The sequence below is a fragment of the Branchiostoma belcheri genome, unplaced genomic scaffold (genome assembly GCF_001625305.1).
Source record: "Branchiostoma belcheri isolate BF01 breed outbred unplaced genomic scaffold, Haploidv18h27 scaffold11, whole genome shotgun sequence".
NCBI classification, from domain to species: Eukaryota; Metazoa; Chordata; class Leptocardii; order Amphioxiformes; family Branchiostomatidae; genus Branchiostoma; species Branchiostoma belcheri.
Genome location: NW_017802491.1, coordinates 40,708 through 60,917, shown reverse-complemented (window position 1 = coordinate 60,917; position 20,210 = coordinate 40,708). Strand labels below are relative to the sequence as shown.

The 20,210-nt window shown below is 41.0% G+C and overlaps 2 protein-coding genes and 1 pseudogene across 5 annotated transcripts in view; 2 read left to right on the top strand and 1 right to left on the bottom strand.

Moving 5' to 3' along the window:
- LOC109481763 overlaps window positions 1–20,210 on the bottom strand; it is a 96,760-nt pseudogene that overhangs the window by 39,770 nt on the left and 36,780 nt on the right.
- On the top strand, window positions 7,305–14,727 carry LOC109486285. 2 transcript variants are annotated; one of them, XM_019790080.1, is made up of 11 exons: window positions 7,305–7,374; window positions 8,554–8,664; window positions 9,410–9,496; window positions 9,860–9,976; window positions 10,540–10,645; window positions 11,032–11,129; window positions 11,489–11,590; window positions 11,726–11,888; window positions 12,001–12,556; window positions 12,737–12,938; window positions 13,972–14,727. In XM_019790080.1, exons 8-11 carry the CDS (start codon window positions 11,833–11,835, stop codon window positions 14,172–14,174), a joined length of 1,017 nt encoding a protein of 338 aa, XP_019645639.1. In that variant the 5' UTR covers window positions 7,305–7,374; window positions 8,554–8,664; window positions 9,410–9,496; window positions 9,860–9,976; window positions 10,540–10,645; window positions 11,032–11,129; window positions 11,489–11,590; window positions 11,726–11,832; the 3' UTR covers window positions 14,175–14,727. The 2 variants fall into 2 exon arrangements, with proteins under 2 accessions (XP_019645639.1, XP_019645647.1); XM_019790088.1 differs by lacking the exon at window positions 9,410–9,496.
- The window catches only part of LOC109486271 (insulin-like growth factor-binding protein complex acid labile subunit), a 5,975-nt gene continuing 3,108 nt past the window's right edge, over window positions 17,344–20,210 (top strand). Inside the window, exons 1-4 of one of the 3 annotated variants that reach the window (XM_019790068.1) lie at window positions 17,344–17,380; window positions 18,055–18,169; window positions 18,430–19,322; window positions 19,945–20,030. In XM_019790068.1, the coding sequence (XP_019645627.1) occupies window positions 18,061–18,169; window positions 18,430–19,322; window positions 19,945–20,022 (1,080 nt within the window). In that variant the 5' untranslated portion in view covers window positions 17,344–17,380; window positions 18,055–18,060 and the 3' untranslated portion in view covers window positions 20,023–20,030. The other 2 variants (XM_019790060.1, XM_019790050.1) reach the window with 2 other exon arrangements.

Sequence of the window (20,210 nt, the reverse complement as noted above, 5' to 3'; positions counted from 1 at the left end):
ATATATATATAATACATTGTCAGATGTTAAACCAAGGTACGAATATTCCGGTCTTAACATTAAATGATGAAAGGGAAGATAGCAATAGATGGTGATCTGGTGTCTTAGGCAGGGTTGAACTCCACATTCCTGGTGCAGAACAAACCAGTACCTCCCTTCGTCCTGTACTTCAACTAGAAAATAAAGAGAATAATAATGAGATGAAAGCACCATAATCATTTGCTTTTCTTTCTGCAGACAATCAGTAACTAAAATACTGCCAAATTTCATACTGCATCACATAACATTGCATAGATAATCCACTCTTTTAAATATTTTAACACAGTTCCACAGCAAGCCGCTAGGGGGACCAAACTCACGTCACTTCTTTCCCAGCACAAGAGCTACCTAGCATCCGAATTTCGTCACCCTAGCATGTTTAGATCATGAGATATCAAAACCGGAAGTTCAGCTGCAGTACCATAATAAACCGCCAGGGGCCCAAAATCTAATCAGTTCAAGCTCTCATCAAGACCTAACCACATACCAAATATCAAGATAATCCATCTAAGCTTCCTCGAGTTATGCTGTTGACAGACAGACAGACACACACACAGACACACGGCCAGGAAAACATAACCTTCTCCAATTCTTGGTGAAGGTAATTACCATAGGTTTCAATGGGCAAATGTAATTGTGCTGTCTGCCCTGAACACAACCCCCCCTCCCCCCCCTCAAACTCATAAACTGGATTAGGGGTTGGCAGGGGATTTCCAGCTGTTTATTCTTGGCTGTTATGTATGTGACTTAGGGGGGTTTCATACGTGTAGTATAGTGCAATAGCTGGTATAAAAGTTGAAAGAAAAAGAAAATTCATTGGAATGTAGCTTTTTCTCTTCAAAGTGGTAGTGTGGTGTTGGTAGGTATACTGGCACACTGCTATACAAGCCTCGGGATAGGGCACAGACACTGGGTATGAGAATTGCTCTCAATTCCCAAGGGAGATATCAATGAACTTCATCTTTGGGGAACAAAACCACACCCCCTCAGTGTATCAGCTAGGGGGGTAGGTTTTCCTCAACTCTCTTTTTCTGTATCCCTGCCCTGGGAAAGAGACCACATTTTCTCCGCGCAAAGCATACTGGGAAGATCCAATCACAGTATCCTGAGGATACTTTATAGTAACTTTTGAACGGTGAAACTTGGGTTTTGAAGTGTGAAAAGTTGGGTTTTGAAGGGTGAAAATTTTGGTTCTGAAGGGTGAACATTTTAGTTTTGAACGATGAAAATTGGGTTTTGACAGGTGAAAAATTGGGTTTTGAAAGTTGAAAACTGTAGTTTTGAAGGGTGAAAATAGGGGTTTGAAGGGTGAAAATAGAGTTTTGAAGGGTGAAAATAAAGTTTTGAATGACGAACAATTGGGTTTTGAAGGAAAACCGTGTGTTGGTAAGGAACCATTTTTTTAACACTATCTTAATCTTGGTGCATAATGAAATGTAGAAAGAAAACGTGATGGGATGTAATTTTATCAGATATATGTGCTTATAATTGAGGGGAAACAAAGCTCACAAAACATTTTCTTGCAACAATGTATGTGTAGAATGTGATTGTGAAAAGCATAGGTGATGAGCAAATTTATTCTATGAAAATTCAAGAGGACTACAGGGAAACGATAAAGCGACATTGAAATACAGAAACCATTCTAAATATGCCTTAATTTCAATGTGCAATATTCTATCATTACTACAGCCTGGTTCCAGAGTAGACCTGGCCGGGTTTGTCAGCGGAGGCTGGGAGGAGTACATAACAAGGATGGAGAAAAGTGGAGAGTGGGGTGACCACATCACCTTGATGGCCCTTGCCAACATCTTCCAGATTTCGATTTGGATAATCAGCAGCTGTTCGGTAGGTTATGTTATATCTATATCTATATGTATGTGAATGGGGAAGCTGTGACACAGAACATCATATTTTGGGTGGATTTTTATGTGGACATTTCCAGATACCCTGTCACTATAAATTAGGAGCATTTGGACAGTAATTAGCAAGGATCTCCCCGTGGGTTACATTTATGTACTCAGCATGACCTCCATGCCTTAATACACTTTTATTATGGTTGTGGTACAAAAAGTGATACAGTTTATAGAGAAAAGTTCATTTTTGTTCCCTGTAGAACCTGCAAGATGAGTATCTTACCAAGATACATCCATCATGGTCATCCCCTTGGAGAGAGAAGGAGCATCCTGTCCTCCTGGGACACATTTGGGAGACCCACTACACCAGTTTGGGGATTCAGGACAAGGTAATGTCATGCTAAACTTAAGTTCAAGGATCTCATACCTGTGTCACTTTTTGGGGTTTTATTTCTATCATAATATCCGTTTCCATGTGTGGTTGGCTACGGAAGACCCCAATGTATAATAAAATGGCCCCTGGAGGGCACAGACATTAATGCTGAATTCATTGTAATAGATAGAGCATGGTTTTAGGCTAAAACCAAGGATATAGTACTGCCCGCAACACTAACAGGCTTTCACGTAAATGACATAAAATCCTCGAGGTTAGGCGGGGCAGTTTTATATCTTTGGATTCAGCCTAAAACTGGGACCAATGCGAGATCCCCGAAGTTGATCAACCATATCCACTAGTACTTGGTTTTGCTTGATAAATCTTACTCCTAGTGTGTATATGATCACAGACTGGCTGAGGTTAAACCTAGCAGTGCTCATATGGATCAATAACCACAGTAGTGGTTATGCATACATGACTTACGAAGCATTAAGACATTTAGCTGAATCGATTGAAAAATTGTGTGCATTTATTGAATCAAAAGCTTTTTGGGACTTTGACTACATCATAGCACATGACATGTGTAGTGTACAGTCAAACCTGCCAAGGAGACCATCTCTTCAAGCAGGCCACCTGACCATGGTGTAACCGCTTTTTCTCGGTCCCCAAAAATTTCCCCATTGGCACAAGCATTAATAAAGCAACCTTACGCTTTGTACTACAAAATCACATTTGAGATTCACAACAGATTTACTACCAAACACACTCAACTGTCACTAAAATTTAAGAGCATCTGGACAACGAAGATTGAGGGCCTCCTTATGGCAAGTTCATTTGTACAGTAGTAATGGTTGCTACACGCATTTTTCTGCATTGAGACATCAAGTACTCACCCAACAAAGGAGACTGAAGGGTCATGTATAGGGACGGGTATAAACTGACTTTCTTCCTCCCCATACCGGTAGTAGGGCGATAGTGCTCCAGACCCCTCAGTGACAGGGGTCAAATTACACTGAAAGGAAGCCTAGTCTCTGTCAAAAACCTGTTATAATGCCAAAACTGCACATATGTTGCTCATATGTCACAACAGGGTAGACTTTGAGTGCCATCAGATTAAGGTCAAAGGATCAGAAAGTTTAAATAGCATGCAAAAAGCTTGGCAGTACCAGGGATATTAAGTGGTGGAATATTCAATTTATGATGGTATAGGGGGAGGAGTAAATGTTCCGCACTTGCTTGCAAATGTTGCGATTGACCATTATTTTCCCCCAGCATGTGCATTTAACAATTGTGCATGTATACATTTAATTGGATATCAAACAAGTTGTAAAATAACGTTTAGGATGTTTTGAACAGAAACAGCTTTTGTGTGCATGCACTTAATCTGATTTATTTTATTCCATATAATCACACAGAGTGTACCTAAAGGTCATGGGTCCAAAGATGACAGCTGGGAAGACGTTAGGTACTCCTATTGTCTTCCAGATTATGTGACATCATTGCAGTACCACCAAGAAATTCCCCAGACTACAAACATTTTTGATGTACTGAACACAGAAGAGGTAATATTTTTATGCTTCTCTCTTTCTGTTTGATTATTGTTGTCATGAGGCTTCAGAAGTACCCTAACTAAGAAGTAACCAACAAACATCCCAGCATAAACATTCAGTGTGACACAAAGATGTCATGTTGAAACCCTGCTGTGGAAACATATGATCATACATTACATGTATATTGTATACTAGTTCTATGTGAGTGCCTCTTTTGGTCATTTTACAATAAGCAGCCGTGAGGGTACTTTTACGCTTGTGTAAAGTTGCATGACTTTGACCAGGTACAATGTAGGCTGACTGTCAGATTGCACAGTCAAGGAGTAATGGACATTTGCAATTTACAGAAAATGTGTATTGTCTCTAACGTTTGGTTCCCTTCTGATTTTTCACTTAAAAGATTCAAGCTATGTAAGTGGGTCTGCATGGGGGGTCCTGCTTACTCCTGGTGGTTAAATGATGAAGGCTCGCAATGCTTAACGGTTAATTCTGAAAGGCCAGCAACGCTCTATGGTAAATTCTAGCGGTGCCGACTGGCAAAAAAGAGAAGGGGCTGTAGTACTTACCTCCATGGAGCTAGCTCCTGGAGGTGAGTAGTACAGCCTTGCGGCAGATTTTTTCCAGCTCCATGGAGCTAGCTCTACGCACTATGAATGCATATACGTGGTTCACGTCACCTTCAAGAAAAATACATATACATGGTTCACGTCACCTTCAAGAAAAAAGACAATAGGGGCTGTACTAATCGCCTCTATGGAGATAGCTCTACGCGCTATGAATGCATATACATGGTTCACGTCACCTTCAAGAAAAAATGGCATGGCCTCTATAGAGCCAGCTCCATGGACGTGAGTAGTACAGCCTTGCGGCAGATTTTTTTCCAGCTCCATGGAGCTAGCTCTACCGTAGTACGCACTATGAATGCATATGCGTGGTTCACGTCACCTTCAAGAATAATACATATACATGGTTCACGTCACCTTCAAGAAAAAAACAGCTCTATGAATGTCCTCAGAAATAAATGGCTGTACTAATCGCCTCCTTCAAGCTAACTCTACGCACTATGAATGCATATACATGGTTCACGTCACCTTCAAGAAAAAATGGCATGGCCTCTATAGAGCCAGCTCCATGGAGCTGAGTAGTACAGCCTTGCGGCAGATTTTTTTCCAGCTCCATGGAGCTAGCTCTACGCACTATGAATGCATATACACGGTTCACGTCAACTCGAAGAAAAGTTGGCCTCTATAGAGCTGGCTCCATGCACTATGAAAGCATAAGTACATGGTTTGCGTCACCTTCAAAACATTTTAGGAATGGCAGCGCTGTGCAGCTGGCACTGTGTGTACGTACATGTGTCATTCACAAAGGGCCGCAAAACCAAAAGAATATCATCAAAGGTTTACAAATACCAATAAACCGAACTAAACCATTTTCAGGAGCGTGGTATTTCTTATTGAAGGCAACGCGAAGCACGTTTATGTATTTATCTTGAAGGTGACGTGAAACATGGTTCTGACCATCCTTGTTCGCGCCGGCCTGTTATTAATTAGTGTTGCTTGTCCCCTTTGTTTGTGGGCCCGGGGACCGTTCATTATTTGTCGCTTGTCCCCTTTGTTTGTGGGCCCGGGGACCGTTCATTATTTGTCAACTAAAGAAGGCGTAATGGAAACCAACACCGCGAATACTGAAAATTCTATATTTCACAATGTCAATGGCCTCAACAGGGCTTTTTCGTTTCGATATCATGTTTTCTTTTATGTATGTCAGTTCTAAAATGAACACCAACATTGTTCGCAAGCTGAGCCACGATAGATTGCAGAAAATCGTATCTCTGTGCCAATCATTGACAAAGGTCATTAGGTGACATCGATATCGTGGTCAGGATGAGGTCCCGACAACTTTTAAACTGGAGAGCTCAAATAAACCTCACTGACTTCGATATGCAGAAAACGCCATGCAGACCACGAGACAAGTTATGGTGACTCCACGCAGTATGAATTCCAACACATGGTTTACGTCACGAAATTTAGTGTAGTGTATACATTCAATCAATACACAAGGACAGCCTTGCCGTAACACAATCAAACACGATCATCCAAGATTTACAAATACCAATACTAGTAAACCGATCCAAACAATTTTCTGTACCATTTTCTGGAGTGTGGTATTTTTTCTTGAAGGCAACGCGAAGCACGTTTATGTATTTATCTTGAAGGTGACGTGAAACATGTATGTGCATTCAAAGTGCGTGGAGCTGGTTCTGTGCGTAAAACAGCCTCGAGAAGAACGACACTGTGTGTACATGTATGATCATGTATCGTTCTCAGTGTGTGGGGCCGTATAGAACACCACCAAACACGATTATCCAAGATTTACAAACAACAATACACCGATCTAACCATTTTCTGGAGCGTGGTATTTTTTGAAGGCAACGGGAAGCACGTTTATGTATTTATCTTGAAAGTGACGTGAAACATGTATATGCATTCAAAGTGCGTGGAGCTGGGCCGTAACAAGTTTAAACACGATATGTTCTAAAACGTGATTTCTACATTGTAGGTGACGTGAACCATGTGTGTTCTTTGTGCACGGGGCTGTTTATTTCTCAAGACATTTATAGCGCTGGTTTGTTTTCTTGAAGTGACGTGAACCATGCATTTTTCTTGAAGGTGACGTGAACCAGGCATATGCATTCATAGTGCGTAGAGCTAGCTCCATGGAGCTGGAAAAAAATCTGCCGCAGGGCTGAAGTACTTACCTCCATGGAGTTAGCTCCATGGAGCTAGCTCCATGGAGGTGAGTAGTACAGCCTCTATTGGCAAAAAAGTCACAATGTTGCAAGCAAGAGCTGTTGCGTAAACTTGCAATGAAGCATGCAGATAATGCACAATAAAAATAGAAGGGAGAAAAGTAATGATAATGCAACCAAGATTGACTCTGGATGTGCTCCCTCATCCTGCTACATTTGTATACCCGGCCAGTACTGACCAATAATGACACAGAACTCCACTGATGTCATTGGTTATCTCATGCCCAGGTTAGGCGACAGAAATCCTGAGTACAAGCTTAGGATGACTCAATATGTCATCCACTGGGCTATCTGCTATGGCTTACGAAAAATTGGTAGTCCAGACTATGATTTTAGGGAATTTGTAGGCTTGATTACACTTTAAACAAATTACAGGAAACTTTCACTGAATAAAATAGCTTCTGTAATGACACAGTGATCATAGTGATTTCAGTATAGGACACTTTATGTTAAACTTATCCACCTTCAATGTCTGTTACAGGAAGGAGACATCCTTCCCTTACATGTTTCAAAAGAGAGAAAAGGATACAAGACCAACAGGGGGGGGGAAGAGGTCAAGGGGCAGGCGCTCAAGGGGGCGACACTCAAGGGGCAGGCACTCAAGGGGGCGACACTCAAGGGGCAGGCACTCAAGGGGGCGACGACTCAAGGGGCAGGCACTCAAGGGTGCGACACTCAAGGGGCAGGCACTCAAGGGTGCGACACTCAAGGGCCAGTCGTTCAAGGGGATCATCATCGTCAAAAGTAAGTATGTTGCACAGGTTCCCATTTATTAAGGATTGGCATGTGATTTATTTTCCTACTCTGGCCAAGGTCTCTGGAATTCTTGCATGGTAATCTTGTCCATTACTTTGACCAATTACGCGGACTGTCGCATTGCATCTGGTTTACTGAAAGACACATGTAAATGAGGAATTGACAATTGTGCAATGTACATTTAATGTCTCATACTAACTTATATTTATGGCTTCACCACAAAGTGGTGAAGACATATTGTATTCTCTCATGTTTCTCCTTCTCCTGCCATTTCTTTAAATCGATTCATCTCTGCCGTTTTGGGGCAAAATAACACGAAATTTGGCATGAAGGTAAAGTGGGCAAATACCCCGACGCATGTTTTTCATTTTTTTTTGAAAAATTGTTTTATTTGGGTTTTTTGACCATTTTCAGGCAAAAAATATACATTTTTGTACATTTTGATATCTGGGGCCCTGGTATTAAAACCAAATGACCTGAAATTTGGTATGGGGATACCCTGGACATATGTCCACAAAAATTCATTCAAGTTTTCATCATACACCACTTTAAAATTGGGAAAAATAGGGCTTTTTGGCTATTTTCGGACCAAAAATGTACATTTTTGGCTCCTGTGCCTTAATATCAATTCCGAATGACCTGAAATTCGGTATGGGGATACCTTGGACACATGTCCAAAGAATGTCATTCACGCTTTTGACATATACCACTTCAAAATTGCGTAAAATAGGGCTTTTTTGCTATTTTCGGACCAAAAATGTACATTTTTGGCTCCTGTGCCCTAATATTAAATCCGAATGACCTGAAATTTGGTATGGGGATACCTTGGTCACATGTCCAAAGAATGTCATTCACAATTTTGACATACACCACTTTAAAATTATGTGAAATAGGGCTTTTTGGCTATTTCCGGCATTGGAAGGTTCCATTGGTGCATGGGGGTGTAGACTATTCGCAGCCATCGTGGGATAGATCCATTTTTGGTATGGGGGATGTGGTGAAGCCATCGCTGCATTTGCTCTCAAGCAAATGTCGGCCTTTCTAGTTTACTTTTGATTTCTCATTGAAGAATAAAAAAATACTATATAAACTTACTGACACAGTGATCATAGTGATTAAGTGCAGACACCTTCTGTTAAACTTATCCACCTTCAATGTCTGTTACAGGAAGGAGACATCCTTCCCTTACATGTTCCGAATGAGAGAAAAGGATCCAAGACCAACAGGGGGGGAAAGAGGTCAAGGTGCAGACGCTCAATGGGATCATCATCATCAAAAGTAAGTGTGTTGCACAAGTTCCCATTAATGCTGAGGTCACATATCCAAACCAGGGCCCGGCCAGGCAGTCTTATGGAATGAAAAATATGTCATACAAAAGACAACAAACTGAAAGCACATGAAGATGAAAAAATGGTAACTGTTAGCGTATATTTGCGATACAAATTAATGATTTTTCGTTCAAAACAACCCGCCCGGGCCACGGTTTGGAAATGTGACCCTAGTACATGTGACCCTAAGGATTGGCACATGATTTATTTTCCTACTCTTACATGTACTCGCCAAAGTGTCTGGAATTCTTGCATTGTAATCTTGTGCATTACTGATTCGTCGGACTGTCGCATTGCAGGTTTACTGAAAGATGCATATAAATGCACCGGACGATAGAACAGACAAGACAGGACTGGAGCATCAGTCTTTTATGCTACTTCTCCACTGTACAATCACTTCCTCGCCCGTTAGCGGGTACAGTTTGACTTTACCGTAGCAAGAATCAATTTCATCAAATTCTTACAGCGATTGACTTTATGTATAAAACTTAAGCCATCGCAGGCTCTTGTGTTTTACCGCATTTGAATCTCTCTTAACTTAAGGTGTAATATTTAGCACAGAACCCTATGTAGCTAAGTCGTGGGAATCTTAATCTTAGATGGTTTTATTTGAATGACGATTACTATTTAAAGATACGCAGTACAGATTTAGAAGTAGGATAACAGTTTACATGCGTATTCTGTCCTTATTTAAGGTGCTGTACGTGTCAAGGAATCGTCTCACGACTGTGAGGAGGGAGGATTTCGCAAGGCTAACAAAACTGTCTTTTCTGACGCTATTCGTAAGTCGCAGGAGTTAACTATTATCCTCTCAAATTCGGAATTTTTCTTTGTTATTTTTTGTTCAATACGTTCTCAGTTCTTTGTGTTTAGACACTTTAATACACATAGCCAAAAGACGTTTGGCATAACAACAGCCTTCAATACGCAGTAAGCTTGTCTTTACTGCTTGAATTAAACGTTACAAACTACATTCATTTAGCTTAACATATGTGCTACAGCATAAATAAAAGGAAAAGTAACAACTTTAACGTTTACTTCATGCACTACTGTCGTATACGGCTTGTCCAAGGAAGTAAATATTTAATGCTAAGCAATTGTACAGTTGCTTAAGCATTTCAAAAGCTCTATTATGTTTACAACAGGACAATAAAATTACAAGTGAGGGACTGGAAGATGTTCATTCGCCAATCTCGGCAACCTTGTCTTCCTTAGTCTATATGGCAACCGTCTGACGAACATTTCTGCAGCAACATTTCAAGGTACACACAGCATATGTCATATCTACACCGTACATTGATAACAAGGAATATCTGTCATCATTTGTGATTGTGATGAGGTCTGAGGTCGCCAGGAATGTTTTTAGTTTTTGGTTTTTTTCTTTTAATGCCCACGATCCGATCATGATAATGATCATTCTGGCATACCAATTTTCACAAAGCGAAGTGACAAAAGTCATGTTAATTGCCTTTCCCAAGGGCACAAGGTTGGTGACATAGCAGGATTCGAACCCGGGACCTCTTGGTTCTAAGCCGAATGCCCTGCCGTTACGCCATATATACGACCCCACAAATGTACTGTGTAATCATGGTATGAAATATAAACCTTAGAGAACTAGCGTATACGCCAATGCTGTCTACATGGTCTTCTCTATTGCTAATCTCAAAGCAGATGTTGGGTGTTTGGAAGTTATGCAAACTTATGACAGTGTCTAATAGAAAGAATCCATTAGGCCAGGCAGTACAAAATCATTGAATGGCTCAATATTGCTTCATTACATTGATGTAAACGATTTTGATAATTGTAACAACGGGTGTTTTTGCAGGCTTGACGGCTTTGCAAACATTGTTACTTGGAGGAAATCAGTTCCAAAGCTTCCACGCGTTTGCTTTTGCCAATCTACCAACTCTAAGAACTCTTTTACTTCCGAGGTACATGTATCTCTCGTTTATAACGTTTTGATAATTTCATTATTAGGCTTATGATAACTCCTTTACGGTTTTGTTGTATTGTGGAGATAGCACCTTCTACTATGTCTTCCCAATTTTAATTCAATTCAGTGAAAGTTGAATAAATTTATATGGGCTGCATTTTAGGAATTGTAATGTTCATATTCATATTCAGCCAACAGGCTGCTATGGTAGAGACTTGCACTGCATCCAGTTTTTATGCCCAGTTAGTTATTTGTCGATAAACTAATGATACTGTTTGTTTATTTAATTTATTTATTTATAAATACTGTTATATATTTCTGTACGTCTCATCTTTGACGATGGACAAAGGAAAGAAAAATTAACTATTGCGTTTTTAACTGCAGGAACCCTTTCGATAGCGCTGCCTTACATCCTGATGCTTTCGGCAACCTGACGGCAGTGCAATATCTGGATATTGCCGGAGTAACGAGCTTGTCACCGCGTATGAGTTTACAGTTGTCTGTATATGCCTGGAATTGTCTCTAATGTGTTTTGTCGTTCGTCAAATCTATATCTATCAATCTACCAATCAATCTACCTATCTCTCTCTCTCTCTCTCTCTATATATATATAGATAGATAGATAGATAGATAGATAGATAGAGAGATAGACAGATAGATAGACATATAGATATATATGTCGAGAGAGAGCGACAGAGTAAAATCTTGTAAAATTGTACTTTGTGAAATTACTTACAATTGCTAAAGCTTCGTGCCATTTTCTAATGCTTTCCACCATTCTCCTTGTCTGTTCTTGCATAATTATTTTGTGGGGGCTGGGGGACGTATATTTTTCCCACAGGTGTGTTTCGCCACTTACCCTGCCTCCAAACTGTGACATTTGGGAACTGTCTTACCTGCGATTGTGAAATACTTGATCTAGCGAAATGGCTGAATAAAACAGGTACTTCCATGTACAACCTTACTGTTTTTGCTCTTCAATAAGTCAATTCAAACATACATTTAGAAAAAAATCAATACTAAGCATCCGTCGCCAAGGCAATAGTTTTATTGCAGTTCTTGTTTCTTTTGTATGCAGATGTGAAGGCTGAGCGATATGTCACTTCGTCACAGCCAGTGGCCTGCTACAATCCAGAGCGGTTGAAGGGACGTCCTCTCAGCAACCTTCGAGAGGAAGACTTGCAGATGTCGTGCCCAACGACAACCGACCCACCGCCCACGGAATGTACTGTGCAGACCTGGTAAGTGTTCACTAGTTTTTACTTCCGGGACGGAAGTTCTGTTTTGGGTGGCGTTAATGATGGTCTTTGCTGTCATTCTCTTAGTACATATACTACTTCATCTTCTACACAGTCCAACATCTCTTACGACTGAAGTAATGACATCTCCACGTCCTGTAACCACACCAAGCTCAACAACACCAACTTCGTCGTCCTTTACAACACGACAGCCAGGAACATGCACCGCCCCAACGGACGTCACCGTGCAAAACGTACAGGAATCCCGTGCTGAAATCTCATGGTTTCACGACGGTAAATCCATTAATTTGGACCTGACAGGATTCATTATTGAGTACCAAATGGTTTTTGGGCAGAAGTCGTGGACGAATACACAAGACATTCACCCCAATGGCCGTAACTTCGCCATATTCGACCTTCTTCCCAACACGCCCTACCAAGCCTGTGTGGCCGTTCTTTGCAAGAATGCGCCTAGAAAGCCAGGACTGGACCACTGTGTGCATTTTACAACGAAGATGAGATCTACAACAATAGTCGGCTTGGCCGTAGGCATCCCTTTGCTGCTCGTCATCCTCTGCCTAGTAGCGGCAATCGTCATTGTCCTGAAGAAGAGAGGGCCCTTCTCTACAGAGCAAGATGCTGGCCACACCCCTGAACGTCCTCAACGCCAGGTATTTCCTTTTTATTGCAATAACTAAAGATTTTTCCTAGTCTGTGTGCAACAGAAATTCACACTCTGGCTGTTTAGTGCTCTATGGAGCCTCTAAAAGTCTAATAGCAGGGTTTTAGGCCTTATAGAGATCATCTGCAAATCCAAGATACCGACAAGTTTCTTTTTTTTCCAATTGCAGGAAGCCAATCACAGCACAACCGGTGCAGTTGGCACGATTGAGGACCCGCCCTACAACAGCATCAACGACAATGATCCCCAGGTACGCCCTGATCGGGAGAACCAGTACCAAAACGCAGGATTCGAAGAGGAGCCAGGGGCGGATGGAATCACCAGCTCATATCTGGATTTTGGCAAAGCTGGGGACGTCCTTAATTCAGCAGGTTTGTTTGTCTGTTAGTATTATATTTGGTTGAGTGTCGGCAAAACGATTATGGCCCCCTGGCGGTTCTCTGTGGTATTGCAGCAAAACTTTCGGTTCTGATATATCTCTTCTTCTGGTCGCGCTATGGCCATTGTTTTGGGGGGTTTTGTATAACATTTTCTATTTTCTGGATGGGAGTATTGTTTTGGGTGGCGCTAATTCGTGCTTGGTTTGTATGTTTCGGTTCCAAAGGGAGTAGGTGGCGATCTGGTTTCACTTGAATTGACAGGGTTTTGACCCAGTATGCCCGAGATTCAAGAATGTGGTTGCAGGAAATGTATGAAACGTAAACCATGGTGTAATAGTTTTATCATGCAATCGTATGTCAATAATACATTCTATGACGGAACGCATTAAACTATATCCACCTCCTGGAAGATAAAGAGGCCTGTAGCCTGTTAAAGAGGCCCGTAGCGTTAGTGTATTTAAGAACATGTGTCAGGCCCACCTGCTCACACAGCAGAAGCACCAGACGACCCGGAGACGTGGCCCCAGACACGAGAACATTCTGGCGGCTAGGAACCGCATGAACTGTACTGGAGTGGTAAATGGACTGATAGATATTATTAATAGGTTGATATATTCTAATCTATGTTGATTCTTGATATGGTGATTTCATTTACTTACATTGTTTATGCCTAAATGTGTATCTTGTTCGTGTGTTCATGCTTGCCTTGTGTGTGGGCCACAACACCAGCCCCCGCTGCCTGTGGCCCACGAGTAAAATCAAAGAACCCACATATTATAGAAGAAGTGGGTAAATTCGTCTTCCATTGCCTAAAAAGAAGACGTCAAACCCAGTAAAACTAGTACCATGTATGTTGTAGAATTTAGTACAATGCTAGACGTAGATATTGTCCACATACCATTGTATTTTCTTTCTAAGTTGTTTGTAACTGCAATTAGCCCTCGGGCATGTATTTGCAATAAACTTTCGTTATGTATTTGCAATTTCAATAAATCAAATCAAATCGTTTTGTATCTGTGTGCAGCAAATGAGCCTCATCACGACGCACCCATTCCCGTTCCACGTGACAACCGAAGGCCCTCCTCGAGCTCCTTCAACAACCCCGTCTACACGGCGGACAGCGCCAACGAAAACATCTACACGAGAGTCAACGACGACGGCCTGGATGGAGCAATGGCAAGATCGTCATCCGCAAAGGAAGACGTTTACATCGATGTTATCGCTTAATCGATAAATTTGAGCCTGCATGTAGTAAAACTATGGCCCGCTTTACACACACCATTTCTAAGTCGATTCAGCGAAGTTGACTTGAAAAATTTCTGTTCACACACGGGGCCACAAAGCGACTTGGCACTCCCGTTGTGCCACCCTCCCCCCAAGTTGACTTGGTGGCTCGGTCTTGTCTGACTACTACTACGCAGAGACACTCAAGTCGACTTCGCCCGTTTACACACGCGAAGCTAGCGGACTCAGCACCCCGCTGGCCGACTTAAGTCTGGTTTGGATACGACTCAAGTCGTCTTGATTAGAATGCGACTTGAGTTGAATTATTTCTCTCTACACAGAGAAATTTTCTCTCAAGTCGACTAGCTCAAGTCGTCTTGAGTTCTAGTTGACTTGAAAAAGTTATGTGTAAAGCAGGCCTATGAAAACACTTTGCTAAATTTACCATATGTATAGCGATATCTGTGTTGATTAACCAGTAATTGTCGTTTAGGCCACAGCAAGTAATTTTATGGATGACATCAGCACGCGCATTAATTTTCGCCTGATTTTGGAGAGAGAAAAAAAAGAAATTTGTTCCCTTCTGACAGTGGTCACCATGCCGAAAATGGGCAAATATGTCTGTTGCCATGCTGGAAGGTTGATGGCAGATAACTATGAAGAGAGGAGGCAAGAAATGGCTCTGATTTAATGTTTTTTTTTCTTACTTTGATGCAGTGATATGTGATAGTGGCTGTGTATATGTGATGTTCCTACTGAATCTATACGATTATTGAGTCGAAATTTTAAAATGTAGGAACCTTGTTTTTTTCCGCCCGCCTTGTTTTTTTTTCGCCCGCTCGCATTCGATTTTGAGTCTGTGGAGGATGTCATGCATAAAATTTCCTTGCTGTGGCCAAATAAGGCCATAAGGCCTAAGGGAAGAAAAAAGAGAGAAAAGAAAGAATGAAGCAACCGGCCACGGCACCATTCATCTCTTTCTCTCGCCCGACTGTATATAAAACATCTATATAAGTTTTAAAACTTTAAAAACTTTGCTGACTTTTTACAATTTGTATGACGATATCTGTGCTGATTGATTATTATTACGGGAATTGTCATATTGTATTTTGTTTTCACGATGTATATCTCATTTTATCTTTCGTATTTAGGTGTAATGTTATGCTAATTAAAACTTGACAGATGTTCCAAACGAGAAGCTAACTACAATATACGTGTATTATACATTTATAACCCTTATACTTTCTGTAACTTAGCTGACATGTTACGCCGAAGGGTAGTTATACCGGTTATCATCATCATCATCATCATCATTCACTGTGTTCTGTGTCTACAGTCGCGTAGACGCAGAATAACCGGTCTGTATACCGGTTATACAGATACAGAAATGCAGATACTGAAACTCTTGAAATATTTCTACACGTATAAGACGTCATCATATAGACCAAAAAGCCACAATAACAACTTTAGTGGTGGTGTTATTACGTCAAATAAAATATAATTATTATATCAACATTGAACACTTTAATTGATAAATAAAGCCGCATTTTTGCAACGTTTTAACCTTTCTGATTCAAAGATGCTGTTTTGGCAACATAGCAGGATACGTTATTCAACAAGACAGATTAAAAGTTCGGCAATTCATACTTATACCACGTTTTGACACGTGCACATAATAACAGCTTTTGTGGTGGTGTTATTTAAAATAAAATGAAACTATTATATCAACATTGAACTCGTGTTTCGCACATTTAAGTAGTTTCCTTACTTCGCGTAAATTGGCAGCACAAATATATCCGTGTGAATATAATGATTGTACCAGCCTGATAAAATTAATATTAAGCATGTCAAGGGTTCCAACTGCGCATGCGCGAGGTCAAAACTGAAGGCCCTTCTTTTTAAGGTTCCGGGTCGGAGTTTAATTCTGACCAGAGTCTAAGTACGTGCGCAGTAAATCGCCGGAAACGTGACTTTGTATGGTATGTTTTGGCCGCGATATCCCTGAAATCGTAATATCTGTGTACATATCTTTGTATTTTCTGAAAAGCCTGTTAGTTGTAGCCTTTATAGGTGGCGTAATGTTGGTGGTCCAGCGAAGACTTCCTGGTATTCGTCCGCGCGGATGGTTATGTGGCCTTTTCGCCTGACCGCCGGGATGGTACGTTCTATATGCGTTCTGGGTGTGTTCGGGCCATCGAAGATAGCGATAAACTTATCGCATCGATTTTAATTAAATTCAAATTTTGGAAACATTAGGTTCTGAGCTTATTCGAGTACTAAGCCGTTATCCTGGGAAAATTCGTTTTTTCCATGCAGCCATGGTTAAAAATGACGAAAAAAATTACCCTTTTTTTCAAAATGTACTTTGATGTGCCTCATTTACCCTTAAATAAATTGGGCGCAGAAAATATCAATCAAGTGTATTGATAAGCGGCACGGCACCCCTTTCCACCAAAAGAGTGAAAAATTCCGACCCGCGTTTAGTACAGAAATGACAGCCCGTCGGGCTGAGGGTGTCAAATTGCTCGAAATACGGAGGGAAACTCCGGTCCGAGACCTTAAAACGGTTTCAGTCTTGACTATACTTAATACGTGTCCCGGCGTGTTTTGGTTGTCTCGGGGGCCTTTAACTTTGACATTTTACGAAAAAATGCAGCACGTCGTTTGTCCTTTACCTAGCCCGGAGCGAACTTGACATCAGTGTCTGCACAGGGCCTGAAGGACAAAAAATTACCTTTTGAAAGGAGGAAAGACCAGATTATATCGTCAACATACCACAGCCGTGTTTTCTTATTTTAAAAGAAACAAACTTTAGCTTGATTTGTATAAAAGTTACTGCGAATCCGATCACATGCATGGAATGTTCACACTGAATGTCTGTACTTATCTGGGAGGCAACTACATGTAATCCAGCAGAATAACTCGTACATTCAACTGTCAACCGTTCATAAGATATGACGTTGCAGATCATATCTCAACAACACATTTATACATCAACTTACATATTTCGATAAATAGAAATACCAGAGCCCTGGCAAAACCTACATGCACTCTTATGTGAGAAGGTGGGAGGGGGGGGGCTAAACCTGCCAAGGCCTTCGTCATCAAAACTTGTCAAACAACTTCTTCAGCTTGACTGAACTAATTCAGGAAACGGCGTCCAAAACCCAAACCACTTCATATGTGATCTGTCGCTTACAACAACAAAGGTAAGACAGAAGTTACACACAGTACTGGCACCAGTGAGACGTCTATATATGAAGTTTATATGATGACTGTGATATAGTCTTTAAAGTAAGTCAGGTTGTTATACATGTAATCTTTTACGTTCAATGTGATCGAAGACTGTGAAGGGTAGACGGTCATTTTTTAGCAAGGGGAGGGGTTCAAGTAAGCTTTGCTTAATATGTATTATGTTTACATATCGTACGTACCCAATTCACTAATCAAAGCCATAACATGCCCTATTATTTGTAAATTTAATACAGTCTTTGGAAATAATTTTTTTGAGTCTCTGGAAAGGACAAATGTGCAAGGTAAACAAACAGCAAACTAATTATGTTGATTAAATCTCAGGTCTTGTTAGATGCAAGGTTTACTGACAAATATGCTGGTACGCCAAAAAGCAGTTACTCAAGCAACTGAATATGATTTTGAAAACGTCAGACGTTTCAGCTAGTATCCACTAGCTTTCGTCAGTGACTGAGAGACCAGAGGGGAAATGCAGGTTTAAAAGCACAACCTACTAGCTGAAACGTCTGAAGTTTTCAAAATCATATTCAGTTGCTTGTCGAGTAACTGCTTTTTGGCGTATCGTATTACCTGGATGTCTAACCTTCATCGACGTAAATATGCTGGTACTTTGTTCATTTGTTGGCAACAGCTGAATATGATGGCGCGGAAGTTATCGTCTTGTCTGTTGCTATGTGTGTATCTGCTCACTGTGGTCTTCAGTATGGTGTCTGCCCAGTACTGTTCAAGGCGATGCCGTTGTGAAGGTACATTTAATTATTTATTACCTTGGCCACAAGGTTATATTATAGGCAGTGTTTGTGCGTTTGTGAATCAACAAGATAACTTACGAATGGCTGGCAGGATTGGTTTCATATTTCTTGTTTAAAATGTATATTTTAGACTTAAGTCTTTACAAATTAACACAATACTGTACACTTTTCACGATGTAATTATCAATTATATAATTAATTCAGATTTTGTCTATCATGATGGTTAATAATAAACAAATTAAATCGATCCAAAGGCACCAAGATGGATTGCAGTCACGGGGGTCACCCAGGCTTCCCACCAGAAGACTTGATACCATCCTCGACAGAAACTTTTCTGATGAATGACAACCAGATGATAGCTGTGTCTTTGATAGCTGTGTCTCGACTTCCAAACCTGTTAGAACTAAGCCTCGAAGATAACTCGATCACGACGCTTGAAAGATCTCCCTTCCGCCTGCGGCCAAATCTTCAGATTCTTCGGCTTGGAGGGAATAAAATCAGTCAAGTGGTCAGGGATGCTTTTCGTGGACTAAGCCAACTTCTGAAACTGTTTCTGGATCGTAACAACATCGAAACTGTAGAAGCGTTTGCAGGGATTGATAGTCCAAGTAGTTTGGAAATTTTGGACTTACAGAGAAACAAACTCACATCGATAGCGACCAGCACGTTTACTGGAGTCCCACTGCTTACGGAGCTCAACTTATCGTCCAACAACATCTCAACGATTAAAGATGGGAGCTTCAGTGGTCTCAAGAAGTTACGCGTCCTCTACCTGCATTCCAACCAGATCCTTCGGCTGACCAACGAGACATTTATGGGGCTATCCTCATTGAAGAGTCTTGTTTTGGCTAACAACAAGATACAGAATCTACCAGATATGGTCTTCAATGGTGCCATAGCGCTGGAGTTTCTGGATCTTGTATCTAACGGAATCTCCAAAATCACACGGAAAACATTCTCTGGATTGTTCAATCTTACGGCACTATACCTGGATAGTAACAACATCAGCACTGTAGAAGACGGTGCGTTTCGCGATCTGGTCACACTACACACACTGTCACTGTTCACGAATTCGCTACAGGACATATCAGCATCCACTTTTATCGGTCTGGCTCCTGACGATAGGACAGACAATACAGGACTGGAGGTGAGCATCGTTCTTTTCTACATGACTTGTTTGTTTTTATGCTACTTCTCCATTGTACAATAACTTTCCCGGCCCTTAGCCTGTTGAGTTTGACTTAATTGTACCAAGAATTAATTATTTGATAAAATTTCTTACAGCGATTAACTTCATGTAGAAAGCTCAAAATACCAAAGCCATCGCAGGCTTTGGTATTTTGTCGCATTGGAATCTATAAATCTTGTAATATTAGCATAAAGTCACAGAATCCTGTCTAGCTATAAGTCATGAAACTCGTAATGTTACATGGTTGTGTTTGAATGATATTTATCATTTAAGAATAAGCAGTGCATATTTAGAGGTACGATAACTAGTCTTGCACGCTGACTAAATAGTAGAAATCGGCCTAAAAAGAATGTAGCTGGTCTGGGGAGTTGGCCGGCCATAGAGGGTCCAGTTTGGCTGCACAGAGTCTGTGAGAAGTCGCTACGATCAAAAGAGCCTCTCTGGCCAGCCAACTGATCTCGCCAATTAAATCCCCATTTAAGGCAGATTTCTACTACTGTATTTATTTAGCCTGCAAAGGTGTCTATTGGGGACTTTGGGATACCAGTTTACAGGCAAACGTATTCTGTCCTTATTTAAGGTGCTGTACGTGTCAAGGAATCGTCTCACGACTGTGAGGAGGGAGGATTTCGCAAGGCTCACAAAACTGACTTTTTGACGCTATTCGTAAGTCGCAGGAGTTAACTATTATCTTCTCAAATTAGGAATTTTTCTCTGTTATTTTTTGTTCAAGACGTTCTCAGTTCTTTGTGTTTAGACACTTTAATGCAGATAGCCAAAAGATGTTTGGCATAACAACAGCCTTTAACCCTACCTAGACCGGGCTTTTTTTGACATGGGGGGACC

Excerpts from the sequence above, each read along its gene's own strand:
- LOC109486285 (XM_019790088.1), top strand. The coding sequence starts at position 11,833 with ATGTCGTGCCCAACGACAACCGACCCACCGCCCACGGAATGTACTGTG. Across the intron at positions 11,889-12,000 it reads GAATGTACTGTGCAGACCTG|TCCAACATCTCTTACGACTG; the intron begins GTAAGTGTTCAC and ends TCTTCTACACAG. Across the intron at positions 12,557-12,736 it reads CTGAACGTCCTCAACGCCAG|GAAGCCAATCACAGCACAAC; the intron begins GTATTTCCTTTT and ends TTCCAATTGCAG.